Below are 13,553 nucleotides of genomic sequence, written 5' to 3'. Positions count from 1 at the left end.
AGCCTCCAGCCCAGTGCGAACCCTGCGGGACAGCTGGATCCTAGGTGTCCAGCTTCCTGACCTAAGTACGCGCTCAGCCAAGCGGGCCCAGGAGGGCAGGGGTCACCTCGATAGCACTGCTCCCGGCCGACCAAGCAGGGTCTCTGGCCCTCAGTGGCCCCTGGCCCCTGGCCCAGAGGCTCTCTGTCACTACTTGGTCAGCAAGAAGGCTGTTTTTTAGCTCCTTCTGCAGGGGCAGGGGGTGGGGGTGGGAGATGTCTGGTCAGCAGCCTTTGGATAATGATTCTTGGACAATTCATCTGGGGTATCCTTCTAGGCCCAGCCTTCTGCCCCAGGACACAGCTTGCTTCCTGGGCCCTGTCTGGGGTGGGGGGGGGGGGCGCTGCTCTGGGCTGTCCAGGCAGGGTCTGGACAGGCTCTTCCAGGGGAAGAGCCTTCACAAGCTGCAGAACCAGAGAGAGCATCTTCTGGGAGCCTCCTTGCTGATTCCAGCCTCTTTGACCTCTGTCTCACCTGTTGTCTCTCTTAGTCTCTGAATGCCTCTGGATCTCTGATTTCTCGCTCCTCTGTTGTTCATTCATTCATTCAACAACTGTTTAGTACCAACTCTGGGCCAGGTCCTGGGGCCGTGACCTGAGATTCTCATCAAAATGTGTAACACAGTTGGGTCCTGGAGGCCCCTGGGCCAGGCAGGGTTAACCCTTTATCTACTGGATGTCGAGAAGTCGAGAGGGGGCCCCTGGAAAGGCCAGAATACCTGGGCCAGTTTGTGGAGGGTAGGTATTTGGGCAACATCTATTTACCAACCTGCATGGAAAGATCGTTCTATTTCAACAACTTCGTGGTACCAGCTCATGTCACCCCTCGTCCGACAGAGGGCATGACCCTGACAGTCCTCCCCTTCTGAAGGTTCCCCACCCCAGCCCACCCCCTCCCCTAAGGGCTCTCCTGGCGGGCCTCCACCTGTGAGGGCTCCTCTGGCCCACCACCTAGAATGAAGAGGCTCCATCCATGGTTTTCTTCTGGAACTCCAAGTGATGTCAGGGCCCTTGTCTGTTCCCTCTTCCTCCTCTGGCCCTGACTCTGGTGGAATGGGGGGCTTTCTTCCTCCTCCCTCCACCCCAGACTCCCCCAAGAGGCTCCTGACTCTGTTACCAGCTCCCATCCTGCTGGCTTGGGGTCTGCCCAGTCCCTGACCTTCCTTGTCCAGTCTCCAGCTGGGATCAGCAGGCCGCCTGAAGGGTGGCCACGGGGGAACTGCAGTCTGCCGCCTGCACTGGCCCAGCGTGGTCAGGCTGTCCGTGGGGACTGGGGTTCGGGTTACTGAGTAACTCAGGGTTGCTGGAAGCTGCTCGGCCCTGGGTCACCTCCTCCCGACTCCCTGCTCTCTTGCCTCAGGAATCCCCAAAAGAGCCACCTGGTTCCTTTAGTTCCACTGAGCTATCCCCAGGGTTATGGGAACAAAGGAGAGAAGTGACAAAGCGCCAGAGTCTTTAAGACTCTCGTTCGTTCGTTCGTTCATTCACTACATCTTCATGGAGGGACCTCGGGCAAGTTACTGAGCCCTCTTTGAGTTTGTTTCCTCACCTCTATGAACTGTTTTAAGGATTCTGCACAGTGAATGTAGAGAGTGCTGGGAGCTTCTCAGCCGTCAACAGATGTGATGATTCTTAGGGTTCTGAGTGGCTGAGCAGAGAGAAGAAATGACCGTGTCTGGCACACTGTGGGGCACGTGGTGCCTCTGAGGACAGGAACAGGCAGAGGGGCAGATAGTCTCCATGCATTGTCCTGTCATAGCTGGAGGGGCCAGGGGCCTGGGACAAGCACACTGGGGAAGGGCCATGAGACCAGCAGCCCCAGCGACACAACAGCTCTCGAACCGAGGAGATTTGGGGAAAGGCAGAGCCTTCCTTCATTCAGCAGACATACCGAGCACCTGCTGCGTACCGGGCACTGTGCTTGGGCCAGACAGCCAGCGGAACAAGACAGCCCCTGCCCTCAGGAGGATGTATATGCATAGGTGGTCAGGCTGCAGAGGGCTGTGATGGGGACAGAGCCTGGGCTCACCCGTGGTGGCGGTGGTCAGGGAGGGCTTCCCGGAGGAAGCAGTGCTCTCTCTGAGATTTGGCCTCATTTCACAGCTTGGGTGGAGGAGGATCCCTTTCTGGCCAGCATTCTGGTGCGAAGAGAAAAGGGGCTGTGCTAGAGGGCCCCTCGATGCCCTTGTTCTGGGGCTGCGCAAGCCCCAGGCCTCAGTCTCTCCTGAAGCCACAGGCGCCGTGGGCACCGTGCAGAACACTGTGCTCACAGTCAGGGCTTTCTCCCCCCGGGACTTCGCTGTGTTGGTGTCCACGCGAAAGGTGGTCAGATCACTCGTGTTTAAGCTTACTTCGTTTGTAAAATAAAAATCAGGGGCTCCTGGTGGCTCAGTCTCCCGCTCTTGATTGTGGCTCAGGTCATGACCTCATAGTTAGTGGGTTTGAGCCCGGAGTCTGGCTCTGCCCTATCAGCACAGAGCCTGCATGGGATTCGCCCTCTCCTCTCTCTCTGCCCCTGCCCTGCTCTCACGTGTGCACGCTCTCTCTCTCTCTCTCTCAAAATAAGTAAACTTTACCAAATGTGTACTTAAGACAGATTTTTTAGGGACACCTGGGTGGCTCAGTCAGTTAAGTGACCGACTCTGGATTTTGGCTCAGGTCGTGATCTCACAGTTTGTGAGTTCATGCCCCACGTGGGGCTCTGCGCTGACAGCGTGGAGCCTGCTTGGGCTTCTCACTCTCCCTCTCTCTCTGTGCCCCTCCCCCTGCTCATGCACATGTGTGCTCTCTATCAAAATAAATACATAACCATTAAAAATATAAAAAAAATTAAAGCGACAGTACTTAGAAAGAAGTTTGTCAAGAGGCAACGATCTCAAACCCCCAGTTTTTTTCATTCACGAAACTCCCTCCGCGTTCCTGCTGTGTGCCAGGGGCTGTGCCGGGCTCTGGGGACTGTCCTCCACACTCCACCGCCACCGCATGGGACAGAACGGCACTCTGTTCTCCGCCAAGTCGGAGGAGATGCTGTCCCAGCTGCTAAGGCCTCACGGCAGCCCTGATTCTGAAGTTTAATCCTTGCCTGTGCTGTTGCAAGTCTGTAGGTCAACCCCCCATCAGTGAAAGTTCTGGAAGACAACAAAATGCAGAAGGTAAGGGCTCTGTCCGAGCTGCTTACCAAGCCTCGAACCTCCGCGTCCTCCCGTTACAGGGAGAGGACTCACCTCACCGGGGTTATTGTGAGGATTGACGTCCACAAAGCACGTGACACCCAGTATGTCTGCAGCAGCGGGAGTCGTGTCCTTACCGCTGTTACTAAGGAAACGTAAATAAACCGTTCTGGCCATTTCTTTTCCTTGGGCTAGCGGCCTAGGGGAGATTTGTTTACGGGGGGGGGGGGGGGGGGGGGAGGGGGGGGGAACCGGCCCTCAGTCGCGTTACAAAGGACAGGGTGAACATAAAAGGAGGGCTGTTCTGTGAACTCTCACGTGCCTGGGTGGGGCCTCTTAAGAGAAAAGCCAGAAGGAACGTGGGGTGCAGGGGGCTCACTCGGGGCGGCGGCTCACGGGGATGTGACCGCAGCGAAAGGGGGCGGGGGGCAGAACATCATCCCCGCCCCAGTTGCTCTTCCTCAGTTGGCCCAAGGACTCCACCAGCGCCACGGAACCAACCAGAACCGCACTCCACCCTGGACCAGCCAGGAAAGCTGGCTCGGGTCCCACCGCTTCCCTCTGCCAGGAGCCGTTCCGGGGACGGTACCCTCGCTCCCCCCTCCTGGGCCGGCCCCATCCTCCCGGCCTGTCTTCCCCAAACGTGAGGCTGTTGGATGAACACCTCTCTTCTCTGGATAGGGAGCAACTGAGTAGAAATATTCTTCGCATATGACCCAGGAAAGAACAGTAATAAAGCAGGTTTCTGCCCTGGGCAGGGGGCAGACTGGCGAACGTGGGGAGGTGGGCGCTACAGTCCCGACAAGGGCTCGTGGCCAGAGAGGGGCTGGATGGGGCCGGGGGCACAGGAGAACTTGGCCCCATCTAGGACACATTGAGGACGAGGGCTGCGGGCTCTGGGTCTCCCTCCTGCAGCCCCGGCCAGCGTACTGAGCCCCTGACTCACAGGGGGGCCGTGAAATCTGGGGCTCTTACTGTTGCTAAACAAAGTCATAGCCACTCAGCCCCTCATTTCATAGTTGTTGATTGAGCCGCACATTGCAAGGTCAAGCAGGCCCTGCTTTGACCCTGAGGACACTGGCAGTGAACAAATAGACACCGACCTTGCCCTCAAGGAGATGCTTTTCTAGTGGGGGCGTCTCAATAAACACACACACATAGCTATATAGAATGCCGTGAGAGGTTTGATGTAAACAAGGCTGAGAGAGAGGACAGAGTGACGGAAGGGGGTGGGGTGGGCATGAGACTGGCTGGCTGGGGTACGCCTCAGGAGACTCGCATTCCTCCGAGGTGGAACCAGGGTGGGTAGGGTGGTGAACGAGGGGGCGGGGCAGGGAAGGGCGGGCGGCACACATAGGGATCAAGGCCCTGGGAAGGAATGTGGCTTTGTTGTGAGGATAATGGGGAAAAGCTGAGGAGTTAAAAACAGAGAAGTAATATGATCTGATTTCTTATTTGAAAGGATCCTTCTGGCTGCCTGGGAGGCATGAGCTGCAGGGATAAGTGGAAGCAGGCAGCCAGTTAGTTGAGAGGCCACCACAACAATCCAGGCAAGAGCTGGTGGTAGTGGTCCCCGAGGAGAAGGCAGAAGCAATCGGGCTCTGGATCTGTTTGGAAGCTAGAACTGATAGGCTTTACTGAAGGATTGGACAGGGGGTGAGAAAGAAAGGAGCCTAGATTCACATTTTTGCTTGTGAATGTCCAGTTGTCCCAACACTGTTGAAAAGACTATCCTTGGGGCGCCTGGGTGGCTCAGTCAGTTGACTTCGGCCCAGGTCATGATCTCATGGCTCATGAGTTCGAGCCCCACGTCAGGCTCTGTGCTGACAGCTTGGAGCCTGGAGCCTGCTTTGGATTCTGTGTCTCCCTCTCTCTCTGCCCCTCCCCCACTCGTGCTCTGTTTCCCTCTCTCTGTCAAAAATAAATAAACATTAAAAAAGAATTTTTTTTAAAAAAAGGAAAGACTATCCTTTCTCCGTTGGATTGCCTTTACTCCTTTGTCAAAGAGGAGTTGCCTATGTTTATATGGGTCTATTTCTGGGCTCTCCATTCTGTTCCGTCGGTCTATTTGTCTAGCCTTTCACGATACCACACTGTCTTGACTAGTGTAGCTTTATATTAGTAAGTCTTGAAGTCAGGGAGCATCAGTCCTCCAACTCCGTTCTTCTTCAATATCGTGTTGATTATTCTGGGTCTTTTGCCTCTCCATGGAAACTTTAGAATCAGTCTGTCAATATCAACAAAATAATTTGCTGGGATTTTGACTGACATTACGTTTAACCTCTAGATCAGGTTGGTGACATCTTACCAATACTGAGTCTTCCTATCCATGGACCTGGAATATCTTCCATCGAGCATGACCTAAAAACAAATTTATTGAATATATTAGACAAATAATATTGTCTAAATTTAAGGCGAACAATGTTACTTTGGTACATTTATATACTGCATTATCAGTGTCTTTGTAACTATGTCACATTACAAACTTATAGTGTGATATTATTGTCTATATTCGTTACACTGTGATTAGATAACTGTGGCTTATTTAACACTCGTTTGCCCCCAACTCCCCGTCCACTGGTAACCACTAACTTACTGTCTTGTTTTGTTTTTTTTTTAGGTTCTGCGTTGTGATATTATATAGTACTTGTCTTTCTCTGACTTACCTCACTTGGCATAATGTGCTCAAAGTCCATCCATGTCTTTGCAAATGGCCGGATATCCTTCCTCCTCGTGGCTAAACTCCACTGTGTATATGTACCATAACTTTTTTATCCATTTGTCGTTTGAGGAGCTCTTAGGTTGTTTCCCTGCACTAGCTACAGTGAATATGCTGCAGTCAACATGGGAGTGTAGATATCTCTTCAAAATCTTGTTTTCATTTCCTTTGGGTAAGTGAACTTCTGCGTGCCCCGCTCCTATTTGAAAGCTTCCAATGGCTCTCTAGTGCCTCAAATAAAATCAGGGCTTCTAATGGCTGACATTTGTACAACTGCCCAGGGAAAACTGTCTTGTGAGTTCTCAGCTGCTCTATATTCAACCTCACATCCTATTTGGGGAGGGGGGAGTCTCTTCTCTTTCTTTTTTTTTTTTTTTAATAATTTTATTTATTTTTGAGACAGAGAGAGACAGAGCATGAGCAGGGGAGGGGCAGAGAGAGAGGGAGACACAGAATCCGAAGCAGGCCCCAGGCTCCGAGCTGTCGGCACAGAGCCCGACGCGGGGCTCGAACTCACGGACTGTGAGATCATGACCTGAGCTGAAGTCGGACGCTCAACGGAATGAGCCACCCGGGCGCCCCTCTTCTCTCAATTTCTAATGACTTATTCTACTACGCCTAGGTCTTTGTCCAAGCCTCCCAAGTGACGTGAAACCAGCTTACTTCATCTATCTACGGCACCCACCCCGCCCCTCTGTCGCAGGCCATCATAAGCTCACCTCCTGCAGCCAGAGTCCAAGGATGACCCAGCGGCATCCTCCTCGAGGCCTCTCCCCACTTCCGGTCCCCGTTTCGGTACCACTACATTTTGCAGTGGATTACCTGTCTTCGTTGCCTTGTTGGACAGTAAATCCCCCGAGACTGACTCTTCTGTGAGATGTATCCCCAAGTGCTTTGTCCGGCACTTTGTACCCGGTGAGCCCTTATTGTGAACATGTGAACTAACCAACCGTGGACGGGATGCATATGCCCAGGTTCCACCAGGAGTTTGCTGGGGATAAAGGAAAAAACATGCACAAGAACTTTGTTCCACAAGTCATTTACTGGATGGGGGCAGGCGATTTTGCAACAGATTACGGGGTAAGGCCGGGAGGGCAGAGTTCTTGCTTCCCCTCCCAGGAGCCAGATGTGTCATAGATGCTTGTAAATTTTCCAAAATAGCCATCTGTTGTTGGGCGAGCTGGGTCTGGAGCTGGAGATTGGCATACATACGTTCCAGAAGTCCCAGGCATTCCTTGGGCTTGGGGTCGACTCCTGAAGGGAGAGCAACAGAGGTGCAAGGGGCACAGAAGAGATCCTGTAATTGTACGAGGCAGGAAGGGCTCTAGCAGGATGACCGTCTAATCTTTCCAGGCACAACTCGACCCACACACACCTTTGCTTGGCTGTCACCTTCTCGGGGCGGGGGGGGGGGGGGGCTACCTGGCTACCCTATTTTAATTTGCAGACAATCACAGGACTTTGTTAACCTTCTCCCTTATTTTTTCCACAATATTTAGGATCATACAGCATATTTGGTAATTGCTTATTTAATTGCTAAGTTCCCCTCTAGAATGTAAGCTCCGGGAAGGCAGGGGTTTTTGTCCTGATTTGCTCACTATTGTATCCCCAGCACCTGGTGCATAAGTATTGAAAAAATATTTGATGGGTGAATGAAATGACCTGAGAGTGAGGCCTGACTCCCCTTTCAGCCTCCTTCTCTTGCCTGACACAGCATCTCATCAGCAGTGACCTGCGGTCCTCCTGTGGTATCATTTCCACCAGCCTTGCTGCATCGGCCCAGTTTTTTTCTAATGTTTTCAACTATGTTACATGCAGTCAGCTCCTAGGTAACCTTGGTGGTTATTTACCTATTGTTCATGTATTTATTGGTCTTGACTTCTTTGCTAAACTCTGAGGTCCTCAAAAATTGGCGTCATGACTGTCTAGTGCCCGGGTAGGCTCCCCACAGGCACCCTGAGTACCCACCAATCTCCCCCATGGGAGGATGAATATAGCTGAAATTCAAGAAACAGGGGCGCCTGGGTGGCTCAGTCGGTTGAGTGTCTGACTTTGGCTCAGGTCATGATCTCATGGTTTGTGGGTTCGAGCCCCTTGTCGGGCTCTGTGCTGACAGCCTGGATCCTGCATCGGATTCTGTGTCTCCGTCTCTCTCAGCCCCTCCCCTTCTTGTGTATGTGCTCTCTCTCTCCCTGTCTCTCAAAAATAAATAAACATTAAAAAAAAAAAGAGAGAGAGAGAAAGAAACTGAGCTAATAACTACCATTTCCTTCCCTGGCCCCTTTTGAACTAACATTCCTAGCAAGCAATAAAATTTTCCTCTCGGTCCTCCCTAGCCCTAGTAGAGGTGCCCGTATGCAAGGAAACCACACAACTTGTAGAATCTGGAAGAAAAGGACACCAGTAGACAAGCCACCGGCGAAAAGCCCAGAAGTGGCTTGAGCCAGAGCTGGCACCAGGTCCAGGGGAGAAGGCTCGGGCCCCTTCCTCCGTGCAACCCCTCCCGCACTGAGCCCACTTGGGAAGCCTGGCCTGCACCCTTACCTGAGGGCAGCTTTGCTGTCCGGACGTTCAGGAATGTGGCCAGTGGGGAACTTGCTTGAAGATTAATAAAGCTAGGGGACGGTTTGGCTCGACAAAGAGGCACAGCATGACTTTCCTCTTTGGCTGAAACAAAATCAGAGGGAACTAATCAGAGCTATTTCCAACAAGGGATGGCCTTTCTAGCTAGATCCCTGCACTTGGTCTATGAACACAAGTGCCGAGGCCCTGCCCCGAATAGCTCTGGAGAAAGTTAGGTGAGACAAACAAAGAAGAAACCACAGTGGACTAAGGGAAGGCAGGCAGGGATGGGTTCAGCTAAAATCGAGTTTGCTTCCATTTGACAAGTTCTCATGGCCCCGTGCCGCACGCTTACGAGCGTGCTAGGCGACAGGGCATCACGAGATACCTAACACACGGTTTCTCGGGTACTTACTACCTCGTTGGGAGACAACCGGGGCACTGATGAAATGTGACATAACAACCGAAGGACGTAAACAATGCGTCAGACAGTCTGGGTGAAAATGAGGCCTTTCATCTCGTGGCTATACCAAGTGTGTGATTGATGTCGAAATGGATGTTTCTGGAAAAGTGCAAGAGCTCAGTAGGAGCACTGTAGTCAGAGAAGACTCCAGGTAGGTAGAGGATGCTTATTGGACCTTGAACACAGGATGCTTCCGGTGAGTGGAAAAGGTGTTTCGAATGGGAAAAAAGAGGGCAGGAGCGCAGGAGCACACGGTGGGCCACAGAAGACCCTTCACAACAGCGAATCTGAGACTTTAGGCTTTCTCTTGAATGTGACAATGCCATTGAGCCTTTTAGGATTAGAAAATTGTATAAAAACTGTATCTTATTAATGCATAGGTATTAAAATGGGCTGGACGTGAAAGAAGTTTCTGAATGGGAAAATAAATAAATCAGCTTTGGCAAAAACAGTTAAGTTAGAAGGAAAAATTGATTTGTAGGGAGAAGGTAATGGGTCCTACACAGACGTACGTTATCTTTGTCTAGCGAGCAACACTTCCTCCGGGAAACTATTCTTTCCCCAGACCCCAGGCCACACAGGTGGGACCACAGCAGGCCCTGTTCCCCAACGGAAAACGGTGTGACCCAATCCAGGCCAATCACGGTATCTCATCCTCCGTGGCAACTGTGATTGATCCCGGGGGTAAGTGCAATGGGCAAGTTGGGCCAGGCTCATTCTCTGGGGTCGACATATGGATTCTGTAGTCAAAGAAGCTTGCTTTCTTGTGATTTGCTACGCTGGGAAAATGCAAAGCTGGGGCAGATGAGAGCTACCGAATTCGGCTGGCATGCCGTAAGGAGCAGATACAAGCAAGACAGGAGAAAAGAGCACAGGAGGGAGGTGGATGGACGGACACCGCTAGGCACAGAATTCCGCAGTTCGGTCCCTGAGGCTCTGGCTTTTACAGGCCTTCTTCCTATTCTGTGACCATCTCGACACCCCTCCCAACTGCACGAGCCTCTGAATTTCCTTTTTTACTCAAGGGAGTCTGAGTTGGGTCCCATCCGACTAACACAACCCACACTGTGGACACACAGTCCAGACAGAAATGCCTAGAGAAACAGTCGGAGGTGGCACCAAGCTCAGGTGAAAGGTTAAACTGCCAAGCTAGCCACAAAGCGGTGATAAAGAAGCTGCAAAACTAAATTAGCTCTCCAAAGTAAAAGACTGAGAGGGAAAACTGGACGCTGGGGAGCCCCTCCTCGGTAGTTTGGAAGATGAGAAGGAAACCGCAAAGCAGAGAAGCGACAGGCGGAGGCGAGCGGCCGGCCCTCCAAAGGAGCCCAGGATTCACTGACAGACTGAGGTCAAAAAGGACAGAAAAAGTTCACCCACTCGCTCATTTATACTTACGAGACAGCCGAGTGCCTGTGAAGCGTCCACCGCTGACACCACAGCAAGCTAAACACACACGTGCTCGCGACCCTCACGCAATTGACGGTATTGCAGTGTAGACAGTCACTAAGTGATCGAGCACACACCTTATCACATCCCGTAAGTGCTAGAAGATCGCCTAACCTATAACCTCGTCTGTGCAGCTGGGGAACATGTTCCCCAGAAGCGATCCTGTCTCGGCTGGGATCCGAAGGATGAGGGTACGGGGACCTCTTCATGGACAACAGGCCTGGGGGCAGAGGTGTGGCAAGTAGGTCGTATGAAGGAAGATGGATTCTTGTCCTGAACTCTGACTGCGACAGAGCAATGGCCTGCTAAGGGGAAGAGGTAGTCACACGTGTGGGGGCCGGGCCGAGGCTTTCTATTTGGAAGCTCACTGAGCCTATCGAAATTGAAATCTGTTTTATTCCCGATTACTCCTGGCGAGGGAAATCGGGGTTTGTTTTTGTTTTTGATGCTGGGTTTGTGGATTTTCCAAGCCCCACTGAAGGTCCTCCTTCTCCTCCTTTTTTAAGAGAAGTAAAAATATGCAACAATGAATTCGTGTGTCATCTCATGCAGGGGCCATGCTAGTCTCTGTATCATTCCAGCTTTAGCGTATGTGCTGCCTGAAGAGCACGGCTCTCCACTTCCTTTTCCCTTGGTCTCCTCAGCCCTTTGACGGCTCATGCAGAACGGTAAGGAGACAGAAGCTGAAATTCAGGTCTCAAAATTATTCTCACCACAGGGCACCTGGTGGCTCAGTCAGGTTAAACATCTGACTTCGGCTGAGGTCACGAGCTCATGGTTCTGAGTTAGAGCCCCGCGTCGGGCTTGTCAGCACAGTGCCCACTTCCGATCCTTTGTCCTCCTCTCTCTCTGCCTGCCCCCTGCTCATGCTCTCAAAAATGAGTAAACATTAAAAAAAATAGTTTAGGGGTGCCTGGGTGGCTCAGTCGGTTAAGCATCTGACTCTTGACTTTGGCTCAGGTGTTGATTTCACAGTTCATGGGTTTGAGCCCCACATCGGGCTCTGCATTGACAGTGCAGAGCCTGCTTGGGATTCTCTCTCCTCTCTCTCTCTCAAAATAAATAAATAAAAACTAAAAAAAAAAAAAGTTAAAAAAAAGATTATTCTCACCATTGGAAAAATAGAACTTCAGCTTCCATGCAAATACACTTCCCAATAATTCAGGCCCTTCCTAGGTATATGAGGACAAATTTTCTACCAGGCTGTGAGGTTTGGAGAGTACTTACAACCCATACCACAGGAACCAGATTTCTGACTACCCGGTAACGGAGAATGAGGTTGGGGAGCAGTAAAAGGAAGCAGAACATAGAAAATCATAGTAAAAAGTGTTTACCTACATTGTGTCGTTCTCACAATGACCCTAAGAAGTAGGTAGCATTAGCCACATTTTATTTGAGAAAACCTAAGTTAGGAAATTTGCTTAACATCCCACAACTAGCCGTGTGGCAGTGCTGGGGTTAAATCCAGGCCTGTGGGCTCAAAGTCGTGCTCTTCACCAATGCACAACATACTCTGTGAAAAGAGCTGGTCCATTACATGTAAGCTATGACGTGGTAGGTCTCTCGGATAGAGTCATCTACTCCACTCACAGCCAAGTGGATGGGCTCTGGAGTCAGATGGCCCCAGGCCATTTCCCTGGCCACTAGTTGGACCGTCCCACTTAAACAGAGTATCTGTTGACTCTAGTTAACACGATGTCTCCTGGGATCCCTGCACTTCAAGTCCTGTTCTAAGTATTAAGAGGGGAAACAAAGGAAGAATAATGTATTCATTCAGCATACAGTCACTGAGCATCTATCATCTAACAGACCCAGTTCTCGGTACTGGGAACACAGCAATGTTCCCATTTATTTTTTATGCAAGCTCAACTCTGAACATGGGGCTCGAACTCACGACCCTGAGGTGGAGAGTCACATGCTCCACCGACTGAGCCAGCCGGGCGCCGTCCCAGCAATGTTTCCATTTGATGGGCAAGTGCAGGACAGATACAAATCTTTTCCAATTAACCGAGAAAAAGGAAAAAACAAAACAAAACCATACATACAACTAGAATCACTTCCCAAATTTCTGAGTAATTTAGGAGGTCTGCTGTTTAAGGGAAGAGGAGCAAGGCCTCCGACACACACCTTTTCTGTTAGGGTGACTAGCATGCTGCTCCATCTGAACAGGTGTGGCGCCTGGGGAAGAATCATAGCGTTACATGATCAACAACCCATGCTATTATGTTACTATTGACGGCACGTCTCCGGCTGTTCCAGTTTGGGGAGGGAAAAGTGTGAAAAATGTATGGTTCCATTTCACAGCCAAACATAAGCGCTTGAGTTACAGGTCCCTTCAGTAGTGTGGAAATCAGTTCTATTATTATCACTGCTTCCTTTTTTTTTTTTTTTTTTTCTGGACAAAATACTAATTTAACCAAACCCAGACCTTAAAAGAGTCCCGCACTAACGGGCGACTCCTGTCTGCGTCCTCTCCACGGTCTCCTTCGGCAGCATCAGCCTCTATCCTGTCCTAGGAGGCAGGTTGGAAACCTGACTCCCATCACGTCTAAAGGGCCACCGTGGCCTAGACGGAGGGCGGGGACAGAAGTCGCAAGGCTCCACGGGGAACACCTGGGACCACGCTTTGGGTGGGAGACCCGGAAGCCGCAGCCTGCCTCAGCAGAAAGCACCTGCGTGAGAAGGGAGAGGGCACGCTCGGCCAGGAGCCCAGGGGCAGCTAAGCACGACTCGCAGTGCGCCCCAAGGAGGGCTCGGCCAGCCGGCCAGCTCCTGGGACCAAGCTCCCGAGTCGGCCCGCGCCGCTATTCCTCCCGCAGCTCAGGCTGGAAAGGGTGGAGACGGTCACGCTTCTCCTGACCTTCGCGGCCCCAGAAGACCGGAGGCGCCGGCCAGCTCAGCGACCTCACCCTCTGTTTCTCGAACGCCTCCTGCCCGGCACCCACCCGTGTAGTTGATACACATGCGCAGTGGCGCGCCGGCCAACCGCCCCAGCCTCCGCGCTTGCGCCGACGTGCGCGCCGCACGCGGCCGGGAGCGGCCTCTTTACTGCGCAAGCGCCGGCGCCCTCCCATTTCCAACATCGCGCGCTCTCTATCTAGCTTGCCCTGCCGTTCCTGCGTAGGGAGCGGGGCTAAGAATGTCGATTGGCCAGT

General features: G+C 51.9%; 1 protein-coding gene and 1 pseudogene across 4 annotated transcripts; both read right to left on the bottom strand.

The window, feature by feature from the left end:
- Positions 1-6,952: 6,952 nt before the first annotated feature.
- TSACC (TSSK6 activating cochaperone) lies at positions 6,953-13,496 on the bottom strand. Of its 4 annotated transcripts, none has more exons than XM_086694251.1 (4): positions 13,259-13,395; positions 12,526-12,576; positions 8,472-8,594; positions 6,953-7,224 (listed from the first exon to the last, which is right to left on the bottom strand). In XM_086694251.1, the coding sequence occupies exons 2-4, from the start codon at positions 12,557-12,559 to the stop codon at positions 7,001-7,003; spliced, it is 381 nt and encodes a 126-aa protein (XP_086550377.1). In that variant the 5' UTR covers positions 12,560-12,576; positions 13,259-13,395; the 3' UTR covers positions 6,953-7,000. The 4 variants fall into 4 exon arrangements, with proteins under 4 accessions (XP_086550377.1, XP_086550374.1, XP_086550376.1 ...); XM_086694248.1 differs by having other exon boundaries at positions 6,953-7,181; positions 13,259-13,394; XM_086694250.1 differs by having other exon boundaries at positions 6,953-7,181; positions 13,344-13,377.
- LOC112851835 (U6 spliceosomal RNA) lies at positions 10,911-11,008 on the bottom strand (annotated as a pseudogene).
- Positions 13,497-13,553: the final 57 nt, after the last annotated feature.

Source organism: Puma concolor, chromosome E4 (assembly GCF_028749965.1).
Source record: "Puma concolor isolate L17-30 chromosome E4, mPumCon1.1.hap2, whole genome shotgun sequence".
NCBI classification, from domain to species: Eukaryota; Metazoa; Chordata; class Mammalia; order Carnivora; family Felidae; genus Puma; species Puma concolor.
The sequence above is the reverse complement of the archived record's forward strand: the minus strand, read 5'-3'. Positions and strand labels throughout refer to the sequence as shown.